The sequence below is a fragment of the Equus asinus genome, chromosome 11, assembly GCF_041296235.1.
Source record: "Equus asinus isolate D_3611 breed Donkey chromosome 11, EquAss-T2T_v2, whole genome shotgun sequence".
NCBI lineage: Eukaryota > Metazoa > Chordata > Mammalia > Perissodactyla > Equidae > Equus > Equus asinus.
Window position 1 is genome coordinate 25,243,804 of NC_091800.1, and position 27,569 is coordinate 25,271,372.

Here is a 27,569-nt window from a genome sequence, read left to right on the forward strand (position 1 = left end):
CTTTGCCTCGGTTTCCTCATCTGTAAAGTGGAGAATAGTTTTACCTGATGGAGTTGCTAAAAGGATTAACTGAGTTTACAAAAAGCACTTACAACAGTGCCTGGGAATAGTCAGCACTACGTAAATGCCAGTTACTCTTACTCCAAATTATAATAACAAATAGATCAAGGCCCCAGAAACATTTTTAGTTTTCAGAAGTACGAGTTTTTTAATAATGTTTCTGATTTTTAAAAGATCACACATGTGGTTTGGATTACTCCAAGAAAAATGTTTGGCTTAATGACTGATTAATGAGTTTTTAAGAAAGAAACCACTTTGTATGACCCAGGACAGAGCATGAAGTTCACTAACAGGAGATGTCTGGCTGGCATAAAAACCATTACAGAAAACCCTGAGCATGGTGTTAAACTCAACTTGGAAACACATGCCTTACATTACTGGCCTATCAGTTCCGAGTTCTTGGCATCTATCGCCAAAGCAGACAGACTTTTTTTTTCAAGTAGTCGTTCTCTGTGATTGCTTTTGACTTAGATAAATGACCTTCTGACGAACTATTGGGAAACTTTTTGTAGGCTGTATTTGTGATTGTTATTTAAAGTGATAGCTGTGAAAGACTGTCAAAATATCTTTAGCACTGTGCTTTTCAAAAAGGAAGGATAATTCCTTTGAAAATAATAATGAAAGGATAATAGAATCCCACATATAAGAAAGAATAAGGTCTTCCGGCTCACAGATGGCATTTATCTGCCAAGACAGGGAAGTCCGTTTCAGGAGCTAACTGGTTTTGCTTGCTTCATACTGCTGAGTACACGTCAGCGGCTACAATGGGGGCAAAGTGCACGGAGCGGTGCCCCGGCAGATTACTTTCCCAGCCGGGAAAGACTGTGGCAATTCTGCCTCTACAGTAACAGCCAATTCACAGCCACCTAATAGTCTGGCTTGTCATTGAAGATATGACTAACTTGAATGGCCTAAATGTTTATTATACATTTAATACATGCACTACTTGTAATAATATTTCTGAACCAATATTTTACCTTATAACAACTAATTTACTTTATGCTGTTGTCTATACGTGAGTTATGGCAGTTTATAGCCAATATGAAGATTAACGAAACACAAAAATAAAGTGTAAATTTGCATTTTGAACTGAGAGCACATTTAAGAGGATTTCAGCATTAATTACAAGAGTCAGATCTTCAGAATGTGAGAGGCAGCATGATCTGGTGCAGCAGATACAGGTTAGGAGTCAGACTGATGGGCTTTGAAGCCTCCGCTTTATTACCTAGCCATAGGAAGCTATATAGGTTATTTAATCCCTCTCAGCCTACTTCTTCATCTATAAAATGGGGACAATATCCACCCTGAAACTTTTAAGAATTCAATTAGATACATATGTGAAACAGTGCCTACCTCACAGACAGGCAGAAAAATTTTCTCTTCAACATTCTATTCAACTCCCCACCTCCCTCTCAATGGAAATAAAACTGGGACACTAAGTAAATTCTCAGAATAATGGTCGTCTTCAGTAAAAGAAAATTTCATGTGTAAAATGATTACCAAGAAAGTACTTTATAGGCAGTGGGGGTGGTCTACCTTCAGTTAAATAATAAACTTGGTTATTAATCCTACGGTAACTAAATCTCAAAGCACAAACCTTGGAGGTTTTCCTAAGTATTGTAGTGAAAACACCATTTGTATAGACAGCAAGAAGACATGGAACTCCGAAAAATAACTTTATTCTGTGGAGAAAAATTCTCCATAAAAGATAGTTGTACTTAGGTCCCTAAAAAGTTATGTAGAGGAACCCATTACATATTAAGTGGGCATTTTGTGTCCATTTTCCCAGGACTTGAGCCTGGAGAAGCCTTCAGGATGGAAACCTTATTTAGGAGCCGAGGTTTATGCCAGGTTCATTCTGGAGATGGTCCCAGACCATCTGTGAAAGTCAACTAGAATCTGAAGACGTAAAACCGACCAGGGATGAATGATCTAAGGAGGCAAGGAGATGACGACCGCCATGAGGGCCTCCTGCATGGGAGCAGAAAGCAGCAGGCGGTAGGAACCGAGGGCTTCCCTTACGGGCCCAGCAGCCTTCCCGCTGCCTCCGGGGTTCCTGACGCACTCCTCGGAATCCCCGGTCCAGGAAGAGAGGCAACTTGGAAGAGACCGGGCAAGAATCGCCCTCCCGCCCCGCCCCGGTGGTCCCCTCCGGGGGCGATCTCCTGCGAGCCCCGAGCGTGCAGCATCAAGGGCCACGGAATGCGCATCTCTGCCCCTAAAATGCAGCAGGGCCGACTTAGAGCTGCAGGTGCACCTCCACGGCGCAATCGCTAACAGGCACAACTCCTGGGGCCTGTGCGTCTACTTAGGATTTGAGGAAATTCTTCAGAAACCAGCCACCGTAGGGGGATGGAGGCTTTCCGTGGAGGGAACGTTCTCAGCCCTGAGTGCGCGGGGGGAAACCTCGGGGTTCTTTTTTATCAACTCCCACTCCCCAGCCTGATTTGCTTCCGTCAATTCATCCCTAACGGTGATGACGAACGGGGGGGCACAGTTTTAAAAACACAGCATCCGAGTAGCCCTGGGAGTGTGAGAAGGACCCAGACAACCTCAGTCACACGTCAGGATACGACTGCATACGCGAGGCCGCCCAAAGCACAAACGAGCCTCCGCGCAGGCGCACGCCGTCCCTCTCCCGTCCGCCCTTCCGCCCGTCTGCCCGTCACGCTCTTTGCCCCGCCCCGTCACCAGCCCCGCCGGCCGATCCTCTGCATCTTCCGCCCAGGCCGGCTTGGCCTCAGCCTGCGCTGCGCCCTCCCGGCCTGGGGCGTCGCTGCACCGGCCTCCGCCGCTGGGGTTGGGGGCGGGAGGCGGAGCTTAGGGGCGGGGGGCGGTGTTGCGGCGGTGTAGGGGCGGCAGGCTGCGGCGACGGCGTCGGTGGTCCCTGCGTGATGGCCGCCTCGGTGTTCTGCTGCTTGCGGTGCTGTAGGGACGGCGGGACGGGCCACATCCCTCTGAAGGAGATGCCGGCCGTGCAGCTAGACACGCAGCACATGGGTAAGGGCCCTCCCTTCCCCAGAGCCAACGGCCCACCCCGGGTCGGGCGCGGGGGTCGGGGTCAGCGCGGGGGTCGGAAGCACCACACGCGGCCCTGCCCCGCCGGCGCCGCCCGCGCTCCTGTCCCTGCGACGCTGCCTGACCCGATTCGGTCTCGCGGATCTCCTCCGGACGCCGGCCGACTCCACCCCGTCCCGGGTCTGTGTTCACGGCTCCGCAGCCCTTCCTGCTCCTGTCATCGAGGATGGGTGTGTGGACCTACCCATTTTCCCTGGAATCTCCTCTGAGATACCGCCTCCTGAGACTCGTCAGAGGTCCCCAGGCGAGGGGAGTGGGGAGCGCTCGGGTGCTCCTCCCACAGTGCCCTACTGCCCATCTCCAATCAAAACCTACGTTGTCAGAGTGCTTTGGGTCTGATCGCGGCTCCTTCTGCCCTGACAGTTTTCTCTTTAGCCCGTCATTTAAAGGTTGAAGCTTCTTTTATTGGAAGTGATTTTCCTCTCACCTCCTAAAGTCAAAACAAGGCAGATTGCAGAAGCCTGAAGTCGTGTCTCAGGTCAGAACATACCCTTTCAGCTAAAACCGCCCACGGCCCGACTCCTCCTTAGTCACCATCGGAGGTGCTGTAATTCCATCCGAGTAACCTCTTCCCAACAGATCAGGCTATTGCAAAATAAAACAGCACTTTGCCCCTTTGCGTCTATGTTTTTTCCCTCCCAATTTCAAATGGGCATATAATTTCTCTTTTAACATTCTTCCTTTCCCCTCCGTAGCCTCTTTCATCACCTTATTATTTCTGTTCTTAGACTTTTCCCGTATAGTTCCATGCTTCTGGAGTATGGTTCTAGGAGAGATTTCCCACTGTAAATTATTTCAGTTAGAGTACTGTCTTCTTGTGGGTTATTCTATTTTAAATATACTTCTGCACTTTCGGTTTTTCTCACAGCTCTCATTGGCTAAAGGACAATGCATTGACATAAAGGCAGTTCTCAATGTGTATTTATAAATATTGAACCCGCTCCTGCCCAGATTCTTTTTAATTCTGGAAGCACTATGCCCATTATATTTCTATAGCATGGACTAAACCACAAATGTGATAATTGTATACAATTTTGTAAATGGGTATTTACTTTTAATTCTTAGATATCCCAAGTGTAATATAGAACCTTAATACAGAAATATATAATGTATGTATGTGTATATATATCTTTTAAAATTGTTTCTCATCCATTATTTATAGACAGTGGGTGTTCAAGTCCTTTACTTTTCTGCAGAAAACGTTTCCATTTCATTTGTTCGTTTACTCAGTTGATATTTATTGAGTGACTGTCAGGTGGTGGGCATTATTGTAGGTGCTGGGAACACTGTAAAGGACAACGTGTGTAGTTCCTGGAGCTAATGATGAGCTTTAGCTCCTTCTATCTCTAACGTCAAGCTCCTGAATTACTGCAGTCTGCTCTTTACAGTAGTCCTTTTCTCTGGTCTCTCCATGAAGAGCTGGTTAGTTGTACTCATTCCATTATGTTCTCCTTTTTCCAAAGCTGCACAGCAACTTTCAATAGAGTGATGCTGTCTCCAAATTTTCTGCCTGCATGGAAAGTTTTTCTTAACCTGTCTTCCAGTAAACTCAAATTCTTTAATCACAGAAGCAGCCTGATTTTAGAAACTGAGTGATATGAAAGAGAGGAAAGGCTTGTTGAGTTAGGAGTATGTTTCAAGCATGAATTCATCTAAAGATGAAAATAAGAGAAGTACACTGAGCACCTGTGTGTGTATTTGGATATGTGAAAGGTTATATTAGATAACCTAAAGAGTGTGATTGCCTTTTTTTTTAAAGGAAATAGACTATACATTTCATATCCAAACAAATATTGTCTCTTTCGAAGTTGTCACTTATTTTGGTGATGCTGCATTATTTAAACCATTTTGGAATTCCTCTTCTGGGACTTTCTGTGGCATCGTTTTTGTAAATATCTTCATTTTTGCCATATCTTCTGCATTTAATTGTGAATTGACTTTTTAGAAATGAATGTCTTCCAAGGTGGCTACTTTGAAAGGGGTGCTACTCATTTGGAAATGTCTGATGTTTCTGAAAACATACTCTTTGGCTGTTTATATGTGTTCTGTCTGTACTCAAATTTCCCTTGACTTTCTAAGCAGTACTGATGATTAATAAAACTACCCAAATCACACAGATACAAATATAGGATATCTTTATACTTAAAAAAAGAGGAATAGAATAAGCTTAAAATAATTCCCTAATGATTCACGAATCCTCCAGAATGTTCTCTGAATATATTCATCTTTCTATAAAAAACTTCTCCATACCTAGCAAAATGCTTTGGAGATAACAAGTGATATTAAAGTAAGAAAATAATACTCTGCTCACAGTTGGTTCTGTGGTTCCAACTCAGAGTGGACTGTATTGTATTTAGAGTCTTCTGATAATTTCATTAACCTAGCATCTTAGGACGATATCCAAGGTAATAAGTTATCTACTATAGAAGCTTGTTCTTAGAAGATTTTGCTATGTGTGGGGACCAGAGAGCATTGCTGGTTAAGAAAGAAATACCATTTATTTGCATAATTCTTTGCAGTGTGTTTCACCTAGGATGCTTTCAGTTACAAGTAGTAAAAACTACAACTCACAATTGTTTAAACAAGAAAGGAAGCTTATTGGTTCATGTAACTGAGAACAGCACAAAGGCAGCACTGGCTTCAGGACAGACTCAGTGCTGCCAAGGACTGGGTTTCTTTTCGTCTGTTTCCTCTGCCTTCTGCTGCTTATTGCTCAAGGCTGGCTTCTGTGATAACTTCAGCAGCTCCCTGGGCTTCCTCATTCAGGTCCAGCAAGAATGAGAGAATTCCTTCATTCTCTGCAAAAGTCCTGAGATTATCTTCGTTTATAGTGGCTTAGGTCATATAACCATTCTTTAGTCAATTACTGTGGCCAAGAAATGTGGAATGCAATGATTGACTTAGCCTGGGTCAAAGTTGTACCCCTGAAGCCAGAGACTGAGTCAGCTTCCTTGGAACTGTTTTGATCTCCGGAGGAAGATGTGTTGGGAAAGGGTAAACAGATGCTGCATGTCCACTACAGAGTGCTTGGCAGAGCGTGTTCATTCATTCTGATTTCTACATCAGTTGTTTGCTGAGCCAGATACCCAGCGCTACGCTGTCTTTGCCATCAAGGAAGAGCTAGGCCCTGGATGCTCTCCAGTTGAAACTGCTGGACGGATATGGGGTAGCCAGATGTAAATTATTTAAAAAGCTACTTCCCCAGAATTTGGGGGTTAACGTTTGTTATTAGAGGAAAAAAAAAAAGGATACTAAGGAATTTTTAATAGTTGTATAACAGGATCTTAGTTTTACCTTACTTAAGAGAGAGTGTTTCTCAAATCAACCAGTTTCAAATTGTGATAGAATCTGAAAATTTTACATTTCTTTTATATATTTGTCCCAAATAATTTTCTGTTTAAATATGAATTCAATAGTGAGTTAATGGGAGAACTGCCTCCCTGTTAACACCTTTCGTTACTGTGTTCTGGCTTTATTTACCCTCCTCTAGAGGAGGCCCGTACAGTTCTAATAGCTAGATCTGCTTGGCTTGTACACTTACTACCAGCGAAGTGCGGATGTTGGCCATGGATCTCGGAAGACACATGCCTCAGCGTTATGGGCTATAGCTTCATGTTAGAATTATGTTAAGTCTCTTCATATTCTCTGATATACATGCTTCCCTAAATCAAGATTTGGAAAAGAATTGGTATTGGGGTCACATTGTCAAGAGGCTGTCTTTCTCACTCTCATCTAGCAAATGTTATTTGAGCTGAACTAAAATTTTCCATGTGAATCAAATGCATTTAATGATGTTAAAACACTGTTTAAGTATTTGCAATATTATTGATAGTAGCTATCTTAGAAACATTTTAAGATCCTAAAATTAGCACTTTTCATTTTAAGAGCATAGATGCAGTTTCCTTTCCATATGCCATGTAGTCTTCAGTTCTTACTTGACTAAGGCACTAGCACGGTACCTTGTACCTAGTAGATATTCAGCCAGTTTTTAGTAGATTGTTTTAATTCATTTGGATTGAATTGAAAATTATAGCAATTTACCAAAGTTTCTTTTAAGTGTTTATGTTTTTATTTACATTAAGAGATTTATGAAATCATCAAATTGATTTATTGGCTAAAAATTGAGGAAAGTTAGTCTATTTCTACCTTAAAAGTGTTTTAAATATTCAGTATAATTCAGAATTATTACAGTTTATATGAAGCTGCCTAATTAACCAAGATTTCTAGCCACGAATGAATGTTCAATATAAATGTTCTCTTAGCGGAAAAAATAGTGAATTAAATATTTAAAATAATTTATCACTATTTCTGTATTTCACAGGACACGTAGTATCCCTGTTTTTATGGACCAAGAGTTAAAAGTGAAACAAATTAACCTTGCTTGTTGGATAAGAAAACATAATACTTTACACAGTGTTTGCGTTTTTTGTTTAGGAACAGATGTCGTCATTGTGAAAAATGGGAGAAGAATATGTGGAACAGGAGGTTGTTTAGCCAGTGCACCTCTACATCAAAACAAAAGCTACTTTGAATTCAAAATCCAGTCCACAGGTTGGTGTAATGGTACTTTCGTATTAGAAGTCCTAGGTGTTCTAAACATTAGGAGTAATTTTCACCATATGAAAAAGATTAATGAGGTAATAAAAAAAGCACCAAACTGTTACTTAGAAAACCTTTCCTTCTACCTCTCATTCTGTGATCTTGGTTTAATTAGTCAATTTAGTTAAATTAGGCTCAGTTTTCATCTTATCTGTAAAATTGGATCCCAGGAGCTGCCCTTTCTGCTTCACATGAGCCACATGTATGAAAGTGTTTTAAAGACAGGACTTACTGGATCAACGTAAGGCACTAGCATTATTATTAATATAATTATTAATGGCAGCTGGATGCACCATTTCATTTAATCAAGCATATAAGGTGTAGATTCTTGCTATTTTATCTTAGGATAAAATCATTTTTATGACCCTTAGTTTTTCTCTTAGCTCCTGTTGAGATACCCTGATTCAGTGTCTTCTGAAGCAGTCAGCAGGTTTAGAATTCAGATGGGAAGTCCTGCCCATTGGCCCGGGTTTCGTGAGTTCGGATCCCAGGCACAGACCTACACACCGCTTATCAAGCCATGTTGTGGTTGTGTCCCACATACAAAATAGAAGGTTGGCACAGATATTAACTCAGGGCCATTCTTCCTCAACTGAAAAGAGAAAGATTGGCAACAGATGTTAGCTCAGGGCCAATCTTCCTCACCAAAAAAACAAATAAGTAAAAATTTTTTTTAAAATACTAAAAAAAAACTTCTTATAGAATTCTAAAGTCTATACTTCTCTTTAAAAATTTATGGAGTTTCTTGGGGCTGGCCCCGTGGCCGAGTGGTTAAGTTCGCGCGCTCCGCTGCGGGCAGCCCAGTGTTTCGTTGGTTCGAATCCTGGGCGCGGACATGGCACTGCTCGTCAAGCCACGCTGAGGCAGCATCCCACATGCCACAGCTGGAAGGACCCACAACGAAGAATATACAACTATGTACCGGGGGACTTTGGGGAGAAAAAGGAAAAAATAAAATCTTTAAAAAAAAAAAAAAAAATTTATGGAGTTTCTTGAATTGTATAGCCAGTTCTTTGTGAGTATTGCGATAATAATCAACTTGTGGCAGTATTGGATATAGGGAAATTTTTTTCTATGGCTTTATTATAAAGAAACTTCTAGTGGAATATGGCATGAGTAATTTAGTTACAGAATAGGAAAACTAGAGTGGGGTAAATTAATCCTATTGTTATTCGACCAGCTTGAATGATATATAAAATTTCTCTTTGGGGCTTGTTTTCTAAATTAATTTTGAATACTGATTTTCTTAAGTGTATGAAATAGATATGAACATATCCTCCATCTCATTCTTTTATAAATTATCTGCAAAATGTCTCTGGTTACTGTAATCTTCTCAAGTATTACACACTTGTTTCTCAAGAGAAGGAGATATTTTCTTGAGCCTTAAATCTAATACAAATTGTTATGTAGAGTTCCGTGAAGGACGGTATCCTCGTGATATCCCTGGAATAAACGTGTGGTTGTAGCATTGTGTTTGTAGCATTGATGTCTCAATGAAAGCTTGAGGCAGTTGTGCCAAAGTGTATCACAGAGTGCACAGTTCTGTAGGAGGAAGGAGACTCTGTAACCCCTTCTAGAGCTGTTGTCCCATGAAATTAGTATCATCACTTCATGTCGCTCTTAAAATTGTCCCACTTTGGAGGATAAATTATATAGTCAAATTATTGAGAAGTGAAGACAGTGAAGTCCAGACGGGCAGCGTTCTGATGGTGTCACTCAGTCCAGAAAAATTGACTGATCGACAACACTGTCCTCAAACCTTCCGTTGATAGAACTTCTCCTAACTGATTTTGGTAAAAACTGAAAAGGAAATAGTTTGAGACAAAATCCAGAGCTCCAGGTATTCTGTTTGGTTGGTTAAAAAGAAGAGCTACTTGCTTGAAAAGTCATCTTAGACCCAAAGGCTTTAAACTCACTGACTTAAGTTGTTGGGTAAGAAAATGATTTTATACCTTATCGTTAATTTCCTCCTCTCCATGATCATATATTATATATTATTTGTCACATATTATAGATGCAAAAACTAAAGTTAGTAATTTCGCACTTCTCAGAGGTAGTGCTTGAAATAGAACCCCAGACCATTTAAGTTCATTATGTAGTTCTTTAAAAGTGTTTTTTAGAGAATAATAATAGTGATGATAGCTAGCATTTTCAAAAAAATACTCTGTGCTTTACTTACCCTTTTTTTTTTTTTGAGGAAGATTAGCCCTGAGCTAACATCTGCTGCCAATCCTCCTCTTTTTGCTGAGGAAGACTGGCCCTGAGCTAACATCCGTGCCCATCTTCCTCTACTTTCTATGTGGGACGCCTGCCACAGCATGGCTTGCCAAGTGGTGCCCTGTCTGCACCCGGGATCTGAACTGGCGAACCCTGGGCCGCTGAAGCAGAACGTGCGAACTTAACTGCTGCGCCACTGGCCAGGCCCTACTTACCCATTTTTTGTTAATTGCTTTCACCGTTCCAACTGCTTACTTGGATTGTCTTGCTATATCTTATGATAACCTTGTGAGCTGAGTGCTGTTAGAATCCACGATTCAGGGGTGAAGAAGCAGAGAGAGGTTAAGCAACTTGCCCAAGATGACGTAGCTAAGTCAGGATGCAAACCTAGGCAGTGCAACTCCAGGGCCCGCTCTCTTGTCTCCTAAGCTGTACTACGTTTGCAGAGAGTGTAGTATGGTTTGCAATCTACCTTAAGAAGAATTTTTAACAAAAAATAGTTTAGTGATAATACGCCACTTCTTTTAAAAACAAGGTACACTCTTTTAAAACAACTCCTTTCGTATTTGTGTTCTTCAGATTTTGGAGGCATTTAAACTATTATATTTTTAGGAATATGGGGTGTTGGCGTTGCAACTCAGAAAGTTAACTTGAATCAGATTCCTCTGGGCCGAGATGTGCACAGTCTGGTGATGAGAAATGATGGGGCCCTGTACCACAACAACGAGGAGAAAAACAGGCTGCCGGCAAACAGCCTTCCTCAGGAGGGAGACGTAGTGGTGAGTTTTCTTGTGGAATTGCTTTCCACTGTAAATTATTAAACTTGAACTGTTTTTAGTATATATAGTTTTGCCTGGGAGTTTGTGGTTTGAATTCCAGGATACCAGGATTGGGTCTAATGAGATGGCACCTTTTCCAAAGAGAGCACCTGCTATGGATGCTGCTGCCTTGCTTAGCTGCCCTCTGCTCTCTAGAGCTGCATCTGGCCAGGAGAGTCAGTGTGAGCCTTATTGCCATTCAGCAGGATTAACGACAGGTTGGCTACCGATCAACACTTCCTGCTTCTCTCATATCAGAGAAATCTTGGCCTACAATTTTAAAAGTTTGCTGACCCTTATATTAGAAAATATTAGAGATTTTTGCAACTGGAAATCTCTTAGAGAAAATTTTGACATTTATTAATTTGTTACGATCTGTTAAAGAATTACAGCATTTTATCAGGAGTATTGGTCGTCATTAAACTTAATCTTATTAAACTTCCTTTACTTCCAGAACTCTTCAAAGAATGGGACTCAAAGTCCTAACCCTTGATTGTAGAAAAGTTTTTTGGAAAGCAGGGGATAGGAAGAGTTACATGTTCTTAAGACTGCTCTATTTTTATTCCCACCTAGATATGTTTGGCTTTGCCACAGCAACCCTGTTGGAAGTGTAATCCAGAAATCCCTGTCTGTCTTTTCTACCTGGTTCTCTCATGCAGTGTTATCCAAGAACCATGGACATGGAGTTCGGGCTGTTAGCTACTGATTGAGAACAGAGTCCTTGGGTCTCCTTTAGCAAAGGTGCCCTTGGGTCCCTGGCTCTGGAACCAAGTTGAAAGGAATCTGTAAATAATGAGGGGAAGTTTCTAATAATAAGATGACACAGGGAAGGTAAATCCAGGTTATTAAAGAAATATACAGTATTTTGGAGAAAATGAAGAAAAATGTGGGAATGAAGATTTTTAATTATGGTCTGATCTTTTCTGCCATTTAAAAAATCTGAGGAACATTTAGTTTTTAAATAGGTAAATTGTTGAAAGCGTTTTTTTCCTAAATTGACTGAAGAATAAAGGAGATGAAAGGCATACACCATTTTTAAAATCTGCTTTTCCCCATTCTTCTTTTTGAATAGTTGGTTCTGTATTTGTAGATCATGGCCAGATGTCCCTAATATGGAACACCCGTACTCAAATGGTTATTTCTTGAAAGAGAATCTTGAAGTCAAGCTGAGGCTGTCAACCTGTTTACACTAAGTTTTGAAATTCAAACATAAGAAAGGATAATCAGTAACAAACGTTTTTCTTGTTGATATACGGAACTTCTACCGTGTTTTATTCTTGCCTTCCTGCCTCATTCATTGAGATGACTGATACCACAAATTGACAGATTTAAGAATGTCATTTTTAGTCTGTCAGCATTATTAAATTAGACTTTGAGTTTTCATGCCCATTCTGATGAAAGGAAGACTAAATACATGAAATATATGCAGAATCAAGCAAAGTAAAACGTTCCCCTACGTATTAACTTTATCTTTCTTGTTCAAACACTTGAGAACAAATCTCCCCAAATTGCTGACAGTGGCACAGGAAAAGGAGAATGGATTGTAAGACAGGAAAAACATTCTCATGTGTGGAACTTCAGTCATGTACCATTCTCTGAGGAGAAATCAAGAAAAATAAGCTTTTAACAGCCAACCTAATGATTATGTTCATAAAATAAACATACAGAACCAGCAGAGCCTACTGCAGCACCAGGAAGGCATGCATGGAACAACTGCTTATTCTTAGTTTTTCCTTTTATATATAATTTTGAAAAGTGCAAATTGCATTCTAAAATTGCATTTTTCAATTTAATTTTAGAGAAGATTAATAAACATTCTGTGTCGTAATAATCATAATAATAGCAAACACTTCTCTAGCGTTTGTTATGGGCCAGGCACTGTTTTAAGTGCCTGTCAGGGGTTAAATTGTTTAATGCTCATAATGACCCTAGGAAATAAGTAGAATTGTTATCACCATTTTACAGATTAGGAGAACTTAAGGAACTTCTCGGATGGGCGGATCCCGGGAGTATAATACAGGCAGTCTAATATCAGAGTCTGGTCACTAAACCTGTAAACAATTACTGATAAATGCATAGCACACATCAGATTTTTTAGTATTATTATGACAGGATCAAACCTAGTTTCTGGATCACGTAAAAGTACAGATTAAGTTAGAAAATACCTGAACTAAACTGCTGATGAGGGTGCGGGTTCTCACATGCTTCCTCGCTTCTTTCTTTGGTGTTGGGATTGTGCTGTTATGCTGGAGCTTTGGGTTTAAAACTTGCTTGCGATAGGTTATGCTGCCACTGGGGGTGGAGGGCGCCTGGGTTACCACATGCTCACCCGAGGGGCTGGGTTCCTGGAGTCCTAGGAAGAGAGTGACACACTTTGTTTTTTATGTCATTATGTTTTTGTTTTTTAAATGAAAACAGACCTCTTCATTAAAAAAGCTAATCTTAGCTATCAGTTAGCTTTATTATTATGTTTAAATGCTTAAACTGAAATGAAACAAAGGCAATCTGTTTATCCTTTTCAATATTGCTTAACTATTAGTAAATCGTTGTTTAATCTAACCCTGGCTTTGCTAAGATTTGAGGAGAATCTTTTATAGCACTTAACACGTAACAGCAGCCTTTGCTGTCTTACCGGGAAGTGAGAGAGTAAAGACTAGATCATCTGTGAGATCTTTTTCTACCTTTAAAAAGCTTTAAAGGTGATCTAACCTGTCCATAGTCAGGAATCCTCAAAGTGGTTGCTGCTTTGTCTGTGACGATTTCTCTATTGAAAGCTCTCTGCTGTCTGTTCTTAATTCTTCAAAGGAAAGCTCTCTTTCTGTCATCAGTTAGTAACTATTATATACCGTTTTAAAGAGAGTTTTAAAGTTGTAAATTGCATGGCAGTTATGAACGAGTATTCCATACGGCATGGGTGCAAATCCCAGCTCTGCTGCTCCCTAGCTGTGCAACCTTAGGGACACTAGCTAGTCTCTCTGTGCTTTAGCTACCTCATCTGTGAGAGGAGATGATGATAATACCTACCTCGTTATGAGGATTAAATGAGTACACGTGTGCCTAGAATAGTGCTTGGCACGTAGTACAGGCTAAGTGTTTTCCAGCATTTTAATAACAATTATTGTAATTTTTGTACCATTAATAATATACAAAGTAATACATTTTTATCCTATTGTCTTTTAAAAAATCTTTTAAACTATTGTTTTTCTGCTTTTCAACTTGACACTGACTACCAATTATATTCAGTTGTAAACAGCAGCTTTACCTTGGTGATAAACTTGACATATTTGAAGCCAAGGTAAGGAGAGACAGAAATGTATGATTTCTTTGGGGAAATAAGTTGTATAAAGACCCTTCTTCACAACTTGAAAACAGTGACAGTAAGCCATAATGGTGAAAATTTCATTGTTTTTCCCGCTTGATATCAAATTCTGCATATAGACAGCAGAGTTTTCTGTATGAGTCTAAAAGGTCTCTGTCCACGGTGTGTAGTACTTTGTTTTGTCGTTAGTGTCATGGAGTTGCTTCTGACTCCTGGCGACCCTGTGTACAGCAGAGCGGAGCCCTGCCCGGTCTTTTTGCTCCATCCCCTCATCTTCCGGCGCTGTATCAGACGTGTTCCACTGCTATTCACAGGGTTTTCATGTCCAATTTTTTCAGAAGTGGGTGGCCAGGTCCTTCTTCCTAGTCTGGAAGATCCACTGAAACCTGAAACCTGTCCACCATGGGTGACCCTGCTGGTATTTGAAATACTGGTATCATAGCTTATGACATCACAGCTACACGCAGCCACCACAGTATGACAGCCAACAGACTGGTGGTGTGGTCCCCTGACTGGCAAATGAACCCAGTCCACAGCAGTGACAGCGCCGAATCTTAACTGCTGGACCACTAGGGCTGGCATTATCGTACTTACATCATCTTAATAGTCAAAATATGAAATACAGATTTTCTGAATATAATACTAGAATTCAGACTAATGTAGACTCTTGGGATTTTACCTCTTTCCCCACTAATTTTTTTTAGCTCAGTTCAAGTAGAATTCTATTAAATTGTAAACCCTTGATGAAAGCTATTGTGACCCTTTGTGTAAGTTTTTGTTTCCATGCTTCCCAATCAGTGCTTTCTGACTGGGCAGGCTTTTATGGAACGTTTATATTTTCACCCTTTTTTAATATTTTCTTTCCTCCTTAGGGTATTACATATGACCATGTAGAATTAAATGTGTATTTGAATGGAAAAAACATGCATTGTCCCGCATCAGGCGTACGAGGGACGGTGTATCCAGTTGTTTATGGTAAGCTCAAATACTTCCAAACGTTGTTAGACAGATGCTGACTTTTGCTTGGCATTTTTATTAACTTTATAATTATCATTCGGAAGTCTGGACAAGTTAATAGGGACCTTTTTCTATGAAATGTACTCAGTAGGATATCAGTCCTGCTGTGCAGGACCAAGGAAGGTTTTTATTCCCCGTGTATTGAAAAAGAACTTGCTAAATAAAATGATTATACTTAAATATACAATAACTTTATTCCCTTTTTTATCATATATTCCTATATTTTAGAAAGTTCCTAAAAGCTTTACTAAATTTACAGAGATCTTTCTGCCAGTTCTAAGGGAGAATCAGATGACCAGGAAATGTAATTGGAAAGAACATTTCAGAATATTTTGGAACTAGGGATGGGAATTTTATGTAGATTGCGCATTAGTTACCTTTATAAAATTACCTAAATGTTAAAACTCTTCCGAGAGAAATTACGACGTAGAATAGTTTCATATTGGTTGTTTTGCGTTTGATAGCCATGTATGTATAAGTGATATAGTTTCTGCAGAAGTGTGTCCCTCCAAGAATTGCGTTACTTAAGAGATGACTCTATACCACTTAATTACTTTAATTTATATTATAGAAATTTCAAACATGTATAGAAGTAAAGGGAAGAGTGTAATGAACTCTCATGCACCCATCGCCCGGCTTCGAACAATTATCAGCTTGTAGCCAATCAGGTTTCGTCTACCCTGTGACACTTCTCTCCTTCACCTCACCTCCTTGGATTGTTTTGAGGCAAATGTCAAATGTTCTATGATTTTATTCATAAATACTTTATGTGTAACTCTAAAAAATAAGGTGCCTCTCCTTATAAAAAATAACAAACATAAGCACAGTGCCTTTATCACTCTGTTCTGTTTTATTTTTTATGTTATCAACTTTAAATCATTATTATTTTTCTGCTTATGGTTTTAGTAGATCTAAAAATATTTTCTCATTTGGCTCCTTTAAGTCTTCAGATTTGAGCCATAATAAAAACTAATTATTGACATTTTTTGTCGCAGTTTACTAGAAAAGTAGCAATGTTAGTGATAGACTTTGGGATGTCAGAAAAGTATACAAGGACAAATATAAATATTTAACAACATGATAGTGACAACCAAAGCCTATGCTCTACTTTTTTGTTATGGTTTTAATTAGTCTTCTTTTCTCATAAAAATTACTTTTCAGTGATTTTAATTTTCTGTTTTTATATGTAAAAATGTATTTTTAAACTCAGGTTAGTTTCCTTGCCATAATAGGTAAGCCTAAAAGCAGTTCCTTTATTTACTTAAATAAATGGAAATTTAGCTTAATATTCAAAATAGTTTAGCCTGAGAAATGAAACAAATGTCAGTAGAATGACTAAGTTACGCAAATGAGTATAGCAAATAAAATTTTATTCTAAATTGTTTCTTTGATCCAGCATTATTTCTTAATGTAGTAAAGCTATAGATAGTAAATTATATGTAGTAAAGTATATTTCATATATTGAAATTGATAAATCAGTCCCATTAAACCAAATATTTTAGTAGTCTGATACTGTCAAAGATAAAAATAAGACAAATGCCGTCACCCTTTGTCCTCCATCTCATCCTTAATCCTGGATCAATCCAGTCATTCAGTCTGTCAGTTCTTAACACAATCTATGAGAGAAGAAGCTGTAACACTGAGGAAAAGTGTTGTTATGAAGTAATGACTTCCAGCCTAATCGAAGCTCTCAATAGTTTTGGCAACTTTTACATCTCTGCTCAGTCCGGACCTTTACCACGCCTCTTGAATTCCCTACTTATTCTCTGCAGATGCTTCTCTTCTACTTTATAAAGAAGTAGGCTGTCCTACTGAACTCCAGCTTCCCTCCCTTCTCCTCCTGAAGCTTTTCTGGATCTACTCTAATCTTGCCTTCTTTCCATCCCATCTCAGAGGAAGTGGTACCCTTCATGTCAGAAAACTCAGTGTACGGTCTAGATTTCAAACTCCCCAAGCCTGGGACTTCACCTTGTCAGTTATTCCATCTATCTCTCATGTCATCAGCCTCTCTCTTCAGTGCCTATAAACATTCTGAGTCATTCTCAGATAAAGTATTTTATCTGAGTCATTCTCATCCCCTTAAACTCTTACCCCTCAATAGCCCTGTGCTGACCCTTCTCTGTGTGGACACGTTTCTTACACATTAGTGTACACTACCGTCCTTGCTGTATTGTTCATTTGTTCCTCAACCCACTCTGGCTGTCTCACCACCACTTCACTGAAACCACCCTGGTTCAGATCACTAGTGACTTCATGAAGGTCAAATGAAGTACTTAAGGTTTTTTCAGCATTTATTATGAAATATATTTGGTAATGTGCATTAAACATATATGTGCATTTTAACAAATAGCTATGAAGTGAACACCCACGTCATGACCACAGTCGAGATAATGAAAATATCCATCACTCCTAAAAGTTTCCTCCTGTTCCTTAGAACCCTTCCTGCTCACCACACTCCCCACCCCAGCGCCAGCCAGGCACTGCCGACCTGCCTTCTGTCACTACAGATTATCTTGCGTTTTTAGAGTATTTTATAAACAGAATCATACAGTTTGTACTCTTTTTTTTAAATTTAGCTTCTTTCGCTCAGCATATCGTTTTCAGATTCATTTATGGTGTAGCATGTATCAATAATTCATTTGTTTTTATTGCCAAGTAGTATAGTTCATTGTGTGAATATATTATAATTTGTTTTTCCCTTTACCTGTAAGTGGGTATTTAGGTTGTTTCCAGTTTTTGGCCCTTGCCAGTAAAACTGCTGTGAACATTCCTGCACAGGTCTTTGTATGGACGTATGCATTCCTTTCTCTTGAGTAGATGCTGGTTAAGACATGTAGAAGCTGAGTCAGGCCTGCAGTCTGGTTCACAGCATTGCATCAGTGTGGGCTCTCTGGTTTTGGGATTGCACTGTAGTTACCACTGCCGGGAGCTGCATGAAGGTACACAACTCAGGGCAGCTTCCTATGGATCTATGATTTTTCAAAATAAAACATTTTTTAAAAAGTAATACAGCTTACTTGTATAAAATTGAGGAAATATATGTTGGCAGATAATGAAAAAATTAAAATCACCCATAGTACATCATCTAGAGATAATTATTAATATTCTGCTGTATATATACTTTCAGTGTTTTTGACTGATAGATTTTTTTTTCATTTTGTCTATTTTTACCCGGTAGGACCATGTTTTGTAACCTGGACAGCAGATATGTTTGTTCTTCTTGCCTATTGATACTGTGGTATTATGGAAAGAGTTTATTTTATAATTATGTATTCTTTCAGGTTAAGGTGTTTGCTTCTAATTTATTTTCTTTCTTTTTCTATCTCTAGTTGATGACAGTGCAATTTTGGATTGCCAGTTCAGTGAATTTTATCATACTCCTCCACCTGGTTTTGAAAAAATATTATTTGAACAGCAAATCTTCTGAATGTATTTGTCTTTGAAACTTGTATTTCTGCACTGTTAAAAATGTTTACCATTTAATAAAGCTTTACCTAACCTATAGATAAAAATATATTCTTAAAAATATGCTTGTTAATGTTTAAGGAACCATTGTATTCAATATACAGCCCAGAAATTGTGATTTAAAGTACTTATGTTTTGTGATATGAAATCAGCCTTTTGGGCAGTTTATTTAATTCTTATTTAAATAATATAACTATGGGTTTGATTAACAATATTAAGTGGAAGTATGTATATTGGTATTTAAAAGGGAATCTTTCTTAACATAAAATATTTTTTTGGATAGAGCTGTAGAGTTGGGTGGGCTTTTTGTCATTCTTAAGTTTAAAGCTCATTAACTATTTTAAGTCTATAGTTCAATAATTTTGTGTCTCAGTGTCCTTTTTTATATAAAGTAAAACAAAGTGACAGAAATTTATATTACTGTCAGCTCCGTTTTTGGCGACTTATTTACTGTAAAATGTACCACTTAAAATTTAAATTGTGTATTTTGTTAGTGTGTCGTTGCTTTCAATTTGCTGTGTGAAAGGAGATAAGTGTTTGAGTAAGGGTAGAGCATTTTGTTGAAGGCCCTCGTGCTGTTCTCCGATCCCAGAGCAGGCCGTGGCTGCCTGGTGATGTAGCCGACGCTGGCAGACCTGCAGAGTAGTGCGATGCTCTAAACTTCAACGTAAATGAGATTATTCTTTTAAGGACTTTTATTTAAATGTGTGTTTTTCTGTAAAGAATAATAAAATAGTGGTAATTAAGGAGTATTCGGTACTGTATTAAACACCTGTTTTTCCTGTTTTGTTAATAATGCAGTAAATTCACTTCACCCCTGATTATTTTGGAAGATCAGTGATCCTCTCCATGACCCTGAGCCTTTGCCGAGTTTTCAGTAAGAATCACTGTCCTTGAGTTAACACCCTTCTAACCTGAACTAATCACTGTGCACATCTTTGGTACAGTTCCCTTTTAAATGAGCCTGCCACGGATGCACACATGTCACTCAACAAGGAGCAGTAGGCTGTACTAAAACCATGGCGTTAGAATGGAACGAGAACTGAACTGTAGTTTTGCCGCCTAATCCCATTATCTCCTCAGGCAAGTTCCTCAGTCTCTCTGAGCCCAGGTTCCCTGTCTATAAAAGGGATAATCCCACTTGCTCGGTAAGATTCTGTAACTAGTTAAATAAGGTAATATGTGTAAAACACCTTAATCATCATAGGCACTTAATAAAAGTGCATTCCTTATTGACTAAAGCAGTGGTTTTCAGCATCAGCATCACCTGGGACCTTGTTAGAAATGGTCGTTCTCAGGTCCCACCCCAGACCCACTGAATCAGAAGGTGCTGGGGATGGTGCCCAGGAACGTGTGTTTGAACAGGCCCTTCAGGTGACTCTGATAACAGGCTCAAGTTGGAGGACCACTGCTCAGGAGAGAATTCTTTGAGAATGATTGCCTACTATGAATTTCCTAAGGATTTAAGACAGACTGTTTTTGACCCATGGACAAAAGAATCCTGCACAATTTTTATTTATTGTTTATTTGGTAGACAAAAATGTGACAATGTGCTTTGAAAACATAGATATACTTGTGTAACATTTATTTACGTAAAACTCAAACGTTTCTTCTGAAGATATACAGAATTGAACTAACTATATTATTTATGCATTTTTGTCTGACTTTCTGTCCTAGTAATTTTAATTCATAAAGAACATACTTACTTGGGAAAGCAAATTAAAATTATTGTTTGCTGTCTTTACAATGTTATCTACCTCAGTTATTTTTTTAAAAGCCAACCTTTTTTATTATCATATTCTTTTCTCAAGACTAGCATTTCCGTCTCTAATCACACAGAATAAGCACGGTACTAAAAACGATACATGAGTTATGTCCATGACCATGGTTTGATGAAGTCCAGCTGTGTTTTTAATCTGTAGGTATCTCATTTCTCTTAGGAAAATTACCCTCCCAAAACCTATAACCTCAGTCTAATCTTGAGAAAAACCTCAGACAAATTCCAGTAGAGGGGCATCCTACAAAATGCTTCAGTGGTACTCCTCCAGACTCTTGAGGTCATCAAAAAGGAAATTCAGAGAAACTGTCACACCCAAGAGGAGCCCAAGGGGACACGAGAAGTAAATGTAATGCGGGATCCAGGAACAGAAGAAAGGCATTAGATATAAACTAAGGAAATCTGGAAAACTATGAACTTCAGTTAATAATAATGTATCAATATTTGTTTATTAATTGTAACAAATGAACTATACTGACATGAGATGTTAATAACAGGAGAAACTGGGAGAGGGGATATATGGACATTCTCTGTACTAAACTTTTCTGTAAACTGTTCTAAAAAATAAAGTCTATTAAAAAATTACATTGAGCTAGGAGAAATTTAAAACTGAAGCCTTTCATGAAGCTAATAGAATATCAGTACAGTAGACACTCATAGCCGAAATATTTAATGATAGCTAACTGTAGACGTAGGTGAGACATCAAACATTCTTGTAGGTTAACACAGAGACCTGCATTTGTTCCTGACTGAAGAAACAGTGTCCACGGTTTTGATTCTGTATATTACAAAAATCCATTTGTTCATACTAGTGTAGTTTTTCATACTTAGACTGAAAATTAATTGATGATATGCAATATCAAGGGATTTGCAATGTTAGCTGTGAGAAACAATGAAAATCTTATAATTAGTTTATATATTAAAAACCAGAAAAAGAGAATTTGACTTTTAACTAGCTGCCTTTGGCTCATCAGTTAAGATTATTTTAATGTATTTTCAACTTAGATTACAAGCTATTATAAATTAACTTAAGAATAGTATAAAATACAGTTTGAATTAAGGCTTTTCTAAATCATTAACGAAAACAGACACATGCGTGGTATTGTTCCTCACATCAGGTTTTTTATTGTATATTTGCTTCTTATGTAAGTCTAGATGTGGACCAGCAAAAGCACAGCTGGGAATGTGAGTGAAACCTTGGACAAATCTTGATAAAATAAGTCAATAACTTCTTTTAGATATTGCAAAAATGTTAGATATGATTGTGAGAAGAAAATCTATAGTCAAAACTTTAGAATTTCCCTGTACCCCGATATAATCAAGCATAGTACTCATAAGTGAAATATAATCAACTACCACTTATATTAATTTGCATTATTTATGCAACCTGTCAGGGAAATACTGATGGGCGCTCACTGTGCTGTTCCTATGAATGAGTGGAAACACAGTAGTAGAATCAATTAACTATTGTTCTTTCATTTACTGAGTAAGATACGAGACTCCCTTTCAACTTGCTCTTTTAAAATAACTGGGACCAAATTAGTGAAATAGTGGGTGTAAACAGAGAAAAATGTTAGATATAATTAGGAATATAAATGAATCACACCATTTATCCAAGAGTTCTACAGAAACTTAAAGGAAAAATTATGCCAGGATTGGCTGAAATGTGTAGTTTGTATTTGCATAGGAATCATTACAATGTACTCAATCAACAATTGAATCACCTGTGTTTTGTTTCATAAATACTTAAGATAGTCCCTGCCCTCAAGGAACTTTGCTAATTGTAATTTATTCATAAGTATGGCTCTAGATCCAAGATATAATGATAAATGGAAAAAGCAAATTGTTAAATATTTGTATGCATAATATGACCCAGTAGAAACAACACAACAGGGGCCAGCCCCGTGGCGTAGTGGTTAAGTTCACACGCTCCACTTCAGCAGCCCAGGGTTCACAGGTTCGGATCCCAGGAGCAGACCTACACACTGCTCATCAAGCCATGCTGTGGTGGCATGCCACATACAAGATAGAGGATGATTGACACAGATGTTAGCTCAGCGACAATCTTCCTCAAGCAAAAAGAGGAAGATTGGCAACAGATGTTACCTCAGCGCCGATCTTCCTCACCAAAAAAACCCCAAAACAAAACAAAAAAACCCACCATAACAACAAAAACTATAGAGCCTTATGTATAGGAAAAAGTATGACGTAATATACACCAAAATATTATATCTTAGCAATAAAATTACAGAGGACAATCTCTTTTATATTTATCTGATAAATTTTTTACAATATTGTTTGGGGAATAGAAAAATAATTTTAAAAAGAAAAGAAAAGACTGGCTCTGGAGGAAGCCCTGTATACTAAAGAATGGTGAATTTTATATCCACACCTAAAAATCTAAAAAGCTGCAGCAGAATTTAGTTAATTACAGGATACATTGTATTTCATGGCAGTTTATTTAAAAGGATTCAGAAACTTTAGTTGACGCCATGCCAGGCACAAGGATAGACTTGGTCCCCAGACCCAGGGAAGCAGTGGTAGTGAGGCCACGTGTGGAGTAGAACAGTTCTAGCAGACGCTGCACTTTAAAAAAGACACTGATAAGCCAGTGAAGGCTACCAGGCTGCTGGGGGTCAGCATAATTAATCCTTGAATGAATGAATGAATAATCCTTGAGGACACTGGGAATGTTAGAAGAAAATGTTCAATCCACTTGGCTGTTAAAGCCAAAATGACTTGTGAAATGCTCACTGTTATAAGAAGACTAGAAATAAAGTAAAAAAACATCTATAGGTGTGTGATCCTCACAAATGTATTTCAGGAAACAATCATAGATGTGTATCAGATCTTATAGTTCATCACTTGAAAAAAATGGGTAGATACATTCTCTGTTGCCCTGGAGGCAGAGTTATTGGAAGGCGCAAGGAAGCAGATTTCAGTTTAAGATGGGAAAGAACTTTCCTATTAGTTCACTGCTAAAATTGCTGCCTTGCGAAGAAATGAACTTCTGATCCCTGGAATTGTTCTAACAGCTGTTTTAAAATGTAGGTTTTATTATTATTCAGGTATGGTGAGCCGACAGATCAAGAGATGATTGCCGTTGAAAAAGATAATTTCTTACAGTTCCCAAGAGAAGAGGGTACACCACGCCACACAGGGACACACAGGTAAGCACCAGAGTTGCTTAGGAGGCCAAAGGAGCAGAGGAAGGCATGGACACAAGCCTTTATTGTGGTTTCCGTGGGCAAGGCAGGGTAAGCGTACTTAGGATGGGTTAATTTGAATAAGTTCAGCAGGCTCTAGGCAGAGCGGCTGTCCTGAGTTGTCTGGTACGTGGCCCCAGGGTAATTAGCATGGGGAATCTTGACCTGGAGTGTAAGAGCCAGAGAGAGGAGGTGAGGGCTCTGGATTGCGTCATTTGCAAATGAAATGCAGGCTCCTGGGGTGAGTTGATTGCTGTCTTTAGGAACTAGCTAACCCTGGATAGGGCACTCCCTCCCCTGTCAGTAAGACCCCAGATTCCAAAGCATCAAGAATACAGAAAATAATAAGATATGATGAATACACAGGCTAGATCACTATCCCAGAGATCTCAAAAATATAGCTCCTGCTTGGTGAGAGGCTGAATTGGATGTTTTCTAAAACTCTGTGATTCTGATTCACTCATACTGTTACTGAGTCTCCAGACAAGTTAAGTTGGAAATGAGGGAGCAGGAGATGGACGGTCTCCAGGGATCTGTCCTAGGATTTGTCATAGTAAAATTCGTGTTCCTTCTGGCAAGGGAGATGACGCTAAAGTTTATCTAGGAATGTAGTGCCAACTCACAGGGTAAACGACGTGTCACACAGTTCTGTGAGTAGAAAGAAGTGACTTACAAGTCATGAACAAGAAACCGAGATTATATATTTGGGGATAAATTGTCAGAAATATAAGTATGGTCTCCTAGGTTTTATTTAAGCTCAGAAAGAGATCTCTGAAGTACCAGTCCAGGGTGTGGTCACAATCAAAATTATCTATAAAATGCTATTATTAGGAAGGATTTTGAAAAGTGAAGAGAGAATTGTATTATTGATGCAAATAATCCATCATCAATCTATAAGTCAAAATTGGGGTGAGTTTAATATAAGCCAGATCTAGGGACTAGCCTGGGGCCTTCCTTTCCCGAGGAAGGAAGGGCACCAAACTAGTGGGGTGTACAGAGTGGTTATATACTGTCTTGGAACAAAGAGCATGCATCCCATATGACAGGAATGTCCCTTTTGCAGTAGTCACGAGATTGCTTTACCAACGCAGCAGATAAGTGAACACAGCAGGTCAGCAGTCACAAGGTGAGCACAGCGGGTCAGTAATTCCTTAGTTTAGGGAGAGATGCTTGTCCTTAAATAAATGCCGATGTGGGGAAAGTTATGTCCCTATCTTTAAGGGCATTGTTCTTGTCTTTGGGACATTGTAAATGTTTTAAGCAGATGTACAGTGCATGCTCAATAGGCCACATCAGGCCCTTTTGGAAAGACAAGATCAGGTCGAATTAGTTTTAACCCAAGTGGCTTCCTCATATACTCTAATATATCCTATTGCTTGACATTTATTTATCAGTATCAAACATTATAAGAAACAAGACACAAAACTTGTCTTTCCTTACCTGTGTTTGGTTTGCTTATTGCATTTCAGGTGAAAAGGTGAATTGAAAAAAGCACAAGGAAGAGCAGTAAAGTGACCCAGAGACAGTGGGCCATTGGACACATGGGCCTGTCAATCTGAAAGTCAAGGCTGAGGAAGAATATTATCCAAATCTGTAAAATCATGGTGAGTATGGGTGGGTAGGTGACCTTGGACTTGCTTATCAAATTCCTGAACACTAAAAATTAAGGCAGCAACCTTTGGAACTTAAAAAAGGAATATTTAGAGGCAAAAAGTTTTATGTTATTTTCATGCTGTGTAAGAAAGGGATTTTTCCACCCAGAGGTGTATAGGAAGACATAATTTTGAAACTGACTTGTTAAGCAAGAAGGCATCTTAGACACCATTTGACCAAATTGGTGCTTCACACATGGAGAAAGTGGCCCGAGGGAGATGAGGTGTCTTGGCCAAAGTGACATAGTTAGCAAAATCCAGGTAATTCAGCATTCGTTAAACAAATATAAGCACGCACTGTCAGGCACTGTATAAAGTTTATTCTATCCTGCCATGTGATTACATAAATCCGTTAACCATTTCTAAAGGTTTCTAAAGGATTTTTGATAGAAGCCAGAAATTTAGGCATGTATCTTTTATAATGTTGACAGCATGAAAGACTGTTTAGCAATCCTACAAAACATATCCTCTTGCAACTGTCTGAGACAGAGCAAAGGCCAGGATAGAACATCTGATAAATTCACATTTGATTACCCTTATTTAGTGGTTGGTACCTGTAGAAGTGCCAAAAATGATGAGATAAATATCTACCTTTTTGGGTTATCTGTGTGGCGGCTCTCCATTAGCACAAGTAAACAGCAGTTAATGATTCACTCGCTGTCTTCCCTGGGTTCTGCAGACATGGAGGTGTGGCCTCAAAGGCAGATAATGAGGAAACGTGTGTTACGTGGCTTTGTGTTATATTCTTGTAATTAGATTGGACTAGGTCCACTGAGGCTCAGAAAATTTATTATACTTTAAACTAATGAAGTTCACTACAACATACCCTCTGTAGTTGGCATTTCTGAATTTTTTCCTAGATCCTATTCCTCCCATTAAACTCATCTTTAGAAAAGGCTCATTATTTGCTGGATTTTACAGATTCAGACTTTATGAAGACTCAAACTCTGAAGTTCCATTTTTAGTTTTTTACTTTTAAAGGACACTTTAAAGCAAATATAATAATACAAATTAAATTACAGGAAAAATGTTTAAACTCATCACAAAACAATTTTCCAACATTTTAGAAGCATATATCTTCCTATAAGCAATTGTCACACTAATTATAAAGCTGATCCTCCCTATTTGACAGGGATCTTGGAAAATAAGACTGGCGTACTTAATTGGCATAACAAGTATCACCCGCAGCTCTTCTCAGAAATGTTGGTATTGATGCGGGCTCGGCGATGCAGAGTCGAAAGAAAGATTTCTTGGACTCTCAAGGTCTGGTAGTAGTGCTCATTTATTCAGAAAATAGCATGGAAACAGGACCCAGGGGCAGTGAAGGGCTGCAGGCATGGGGACAGGACCCATGGGCAGTGAAGGGCTGCAGGCATGGGGACAGGACCCGTGGGCAGTGAAGGGCTGCAAGCATGGGGACAGGACCCGTGGACAGTGAAGTGCTGCAGCCATGGGCACAGGACCCGTGGGCAGTGAAGGGCTGCAGGCATGGGACAGGACCCACAGGCAGTGAAGGGCTGCAGCATGAGGACAGGACCCACAGGCAGTGAAGGGCTGCAGCATGAGGACAGGACCCACAGGCAGTAAAGAGCTGCAATGTGTTGAAGTTTAGGGCTAAATGTATAAGGCATGGGTATGTGACTTATGTTTACTAGACAAAGGAAAGATGATGTAAAAAGTCATTAAATGGTATCAGTGCAGGTGGGGTCTGGTTATCGTGTGGTCGTATAACTTTAGATATGAATTGGGTCATATAGATCGGCTTATAGGCCAGGACGCCTTGGGCTTCTCTCCCTGGGGCAGCTTTGATCCACGTCGGTATCAACCGAGTAAGCTCATTGTATAGTATATATAAATTTTCTTTTTGATTCTTTTGGGAGGACTGAACTTACTCATTTGACAAATATTTTTCAGCATCTACTCTGTGCCAAGCACGAGGCTGGGCTAGAGATGCAAAGATAAGTAAGACAGTCTCCTCCTTCAAGGAAGCACGTGACTCTGCTCATGGCTCCATAGCAATTTTCCTCCACCAGCAATAACAGAAGGAAATTGACAGAGACTCGTCGTTTTTAGCATCACAGTGAAAATATTTCATGCTAATAGTAGACTAGAATCTTTGGGATTTTTTTCTACACACCTTCATTTGGGGAATTTGGATTGTTAAAGAAAATATTTAATTTGAAGATCTCTTATGTTCCTTCTGCAGAACTAAATTTTTGAGAAGCAATAATTCAAAACTCTTTATGCCATTAAAAATGGGGAAAATAAAGATTTAAAGGCAGCTCCATACAAGCACAAGTGTTTGAGTAGTTATTGTAAGAACTCTACCTTTGCTTTAATTATTTGAGAAACTGCTTCAAT

The 27,569-nt window shown here is 39.0% G+C and overlaps 1 protein-coding gene and 1 long non-coding RNA gene across 3 annotated transcripts; both read left to right on the plus strand.

Annotated features, from left to right (window-relative positions):
- Window positions 1-1,732: 1,732 nt before the first annotated feature.
- On the plus strand, window positions 1,733-20,937 carry SPRYD7 (SPRY domain containing 7). Its single transcript, XM_014851422.3, has 5 exons — window positions 1,733-3,060; window positions 7,573-7,689; window positions 10,567-10,733; window positions 14,964-15,066; window positions 18,438-20,937. Exons 1-5 carry the CDS (start codon window positions 2,955-2,957, stop codon window positions 18,533-18,535), a joined length of 591 nt encoding a protein of 196 aa, XP_014706908.2. The 5' UTR covers window positions 1,733-2,954; the 3' UTR covers window positions 18,536-20,937.
- A 2,448-nt stretch (window positions 20,938-23,385) lies between these two features.
- Window positions 23,386-27,494, plus strand: LOC123288817 (uncharacterized). 2 transcript variants are annotated; one of them, XR_011506917.1, is made up of 4 exons: window positions 23,386-23,520; window positions 25,026-25,160; window positions 26,341-26,471; window positions 27,123-27,494. It is a non-coding gene; the product is annotated as an uncharacterized lncRNA (long non-coding RNA). The 2 variants fall into 2 exon arrangements; XR_011506918.1 differs by lacking the exon at window positions 26,341-26,471 and having other exon boundaries at window positions 27,123-27,456.
- The last annotated feature ends 75 nt before the right edge of the window (window positions 27,495-27,569 follow it).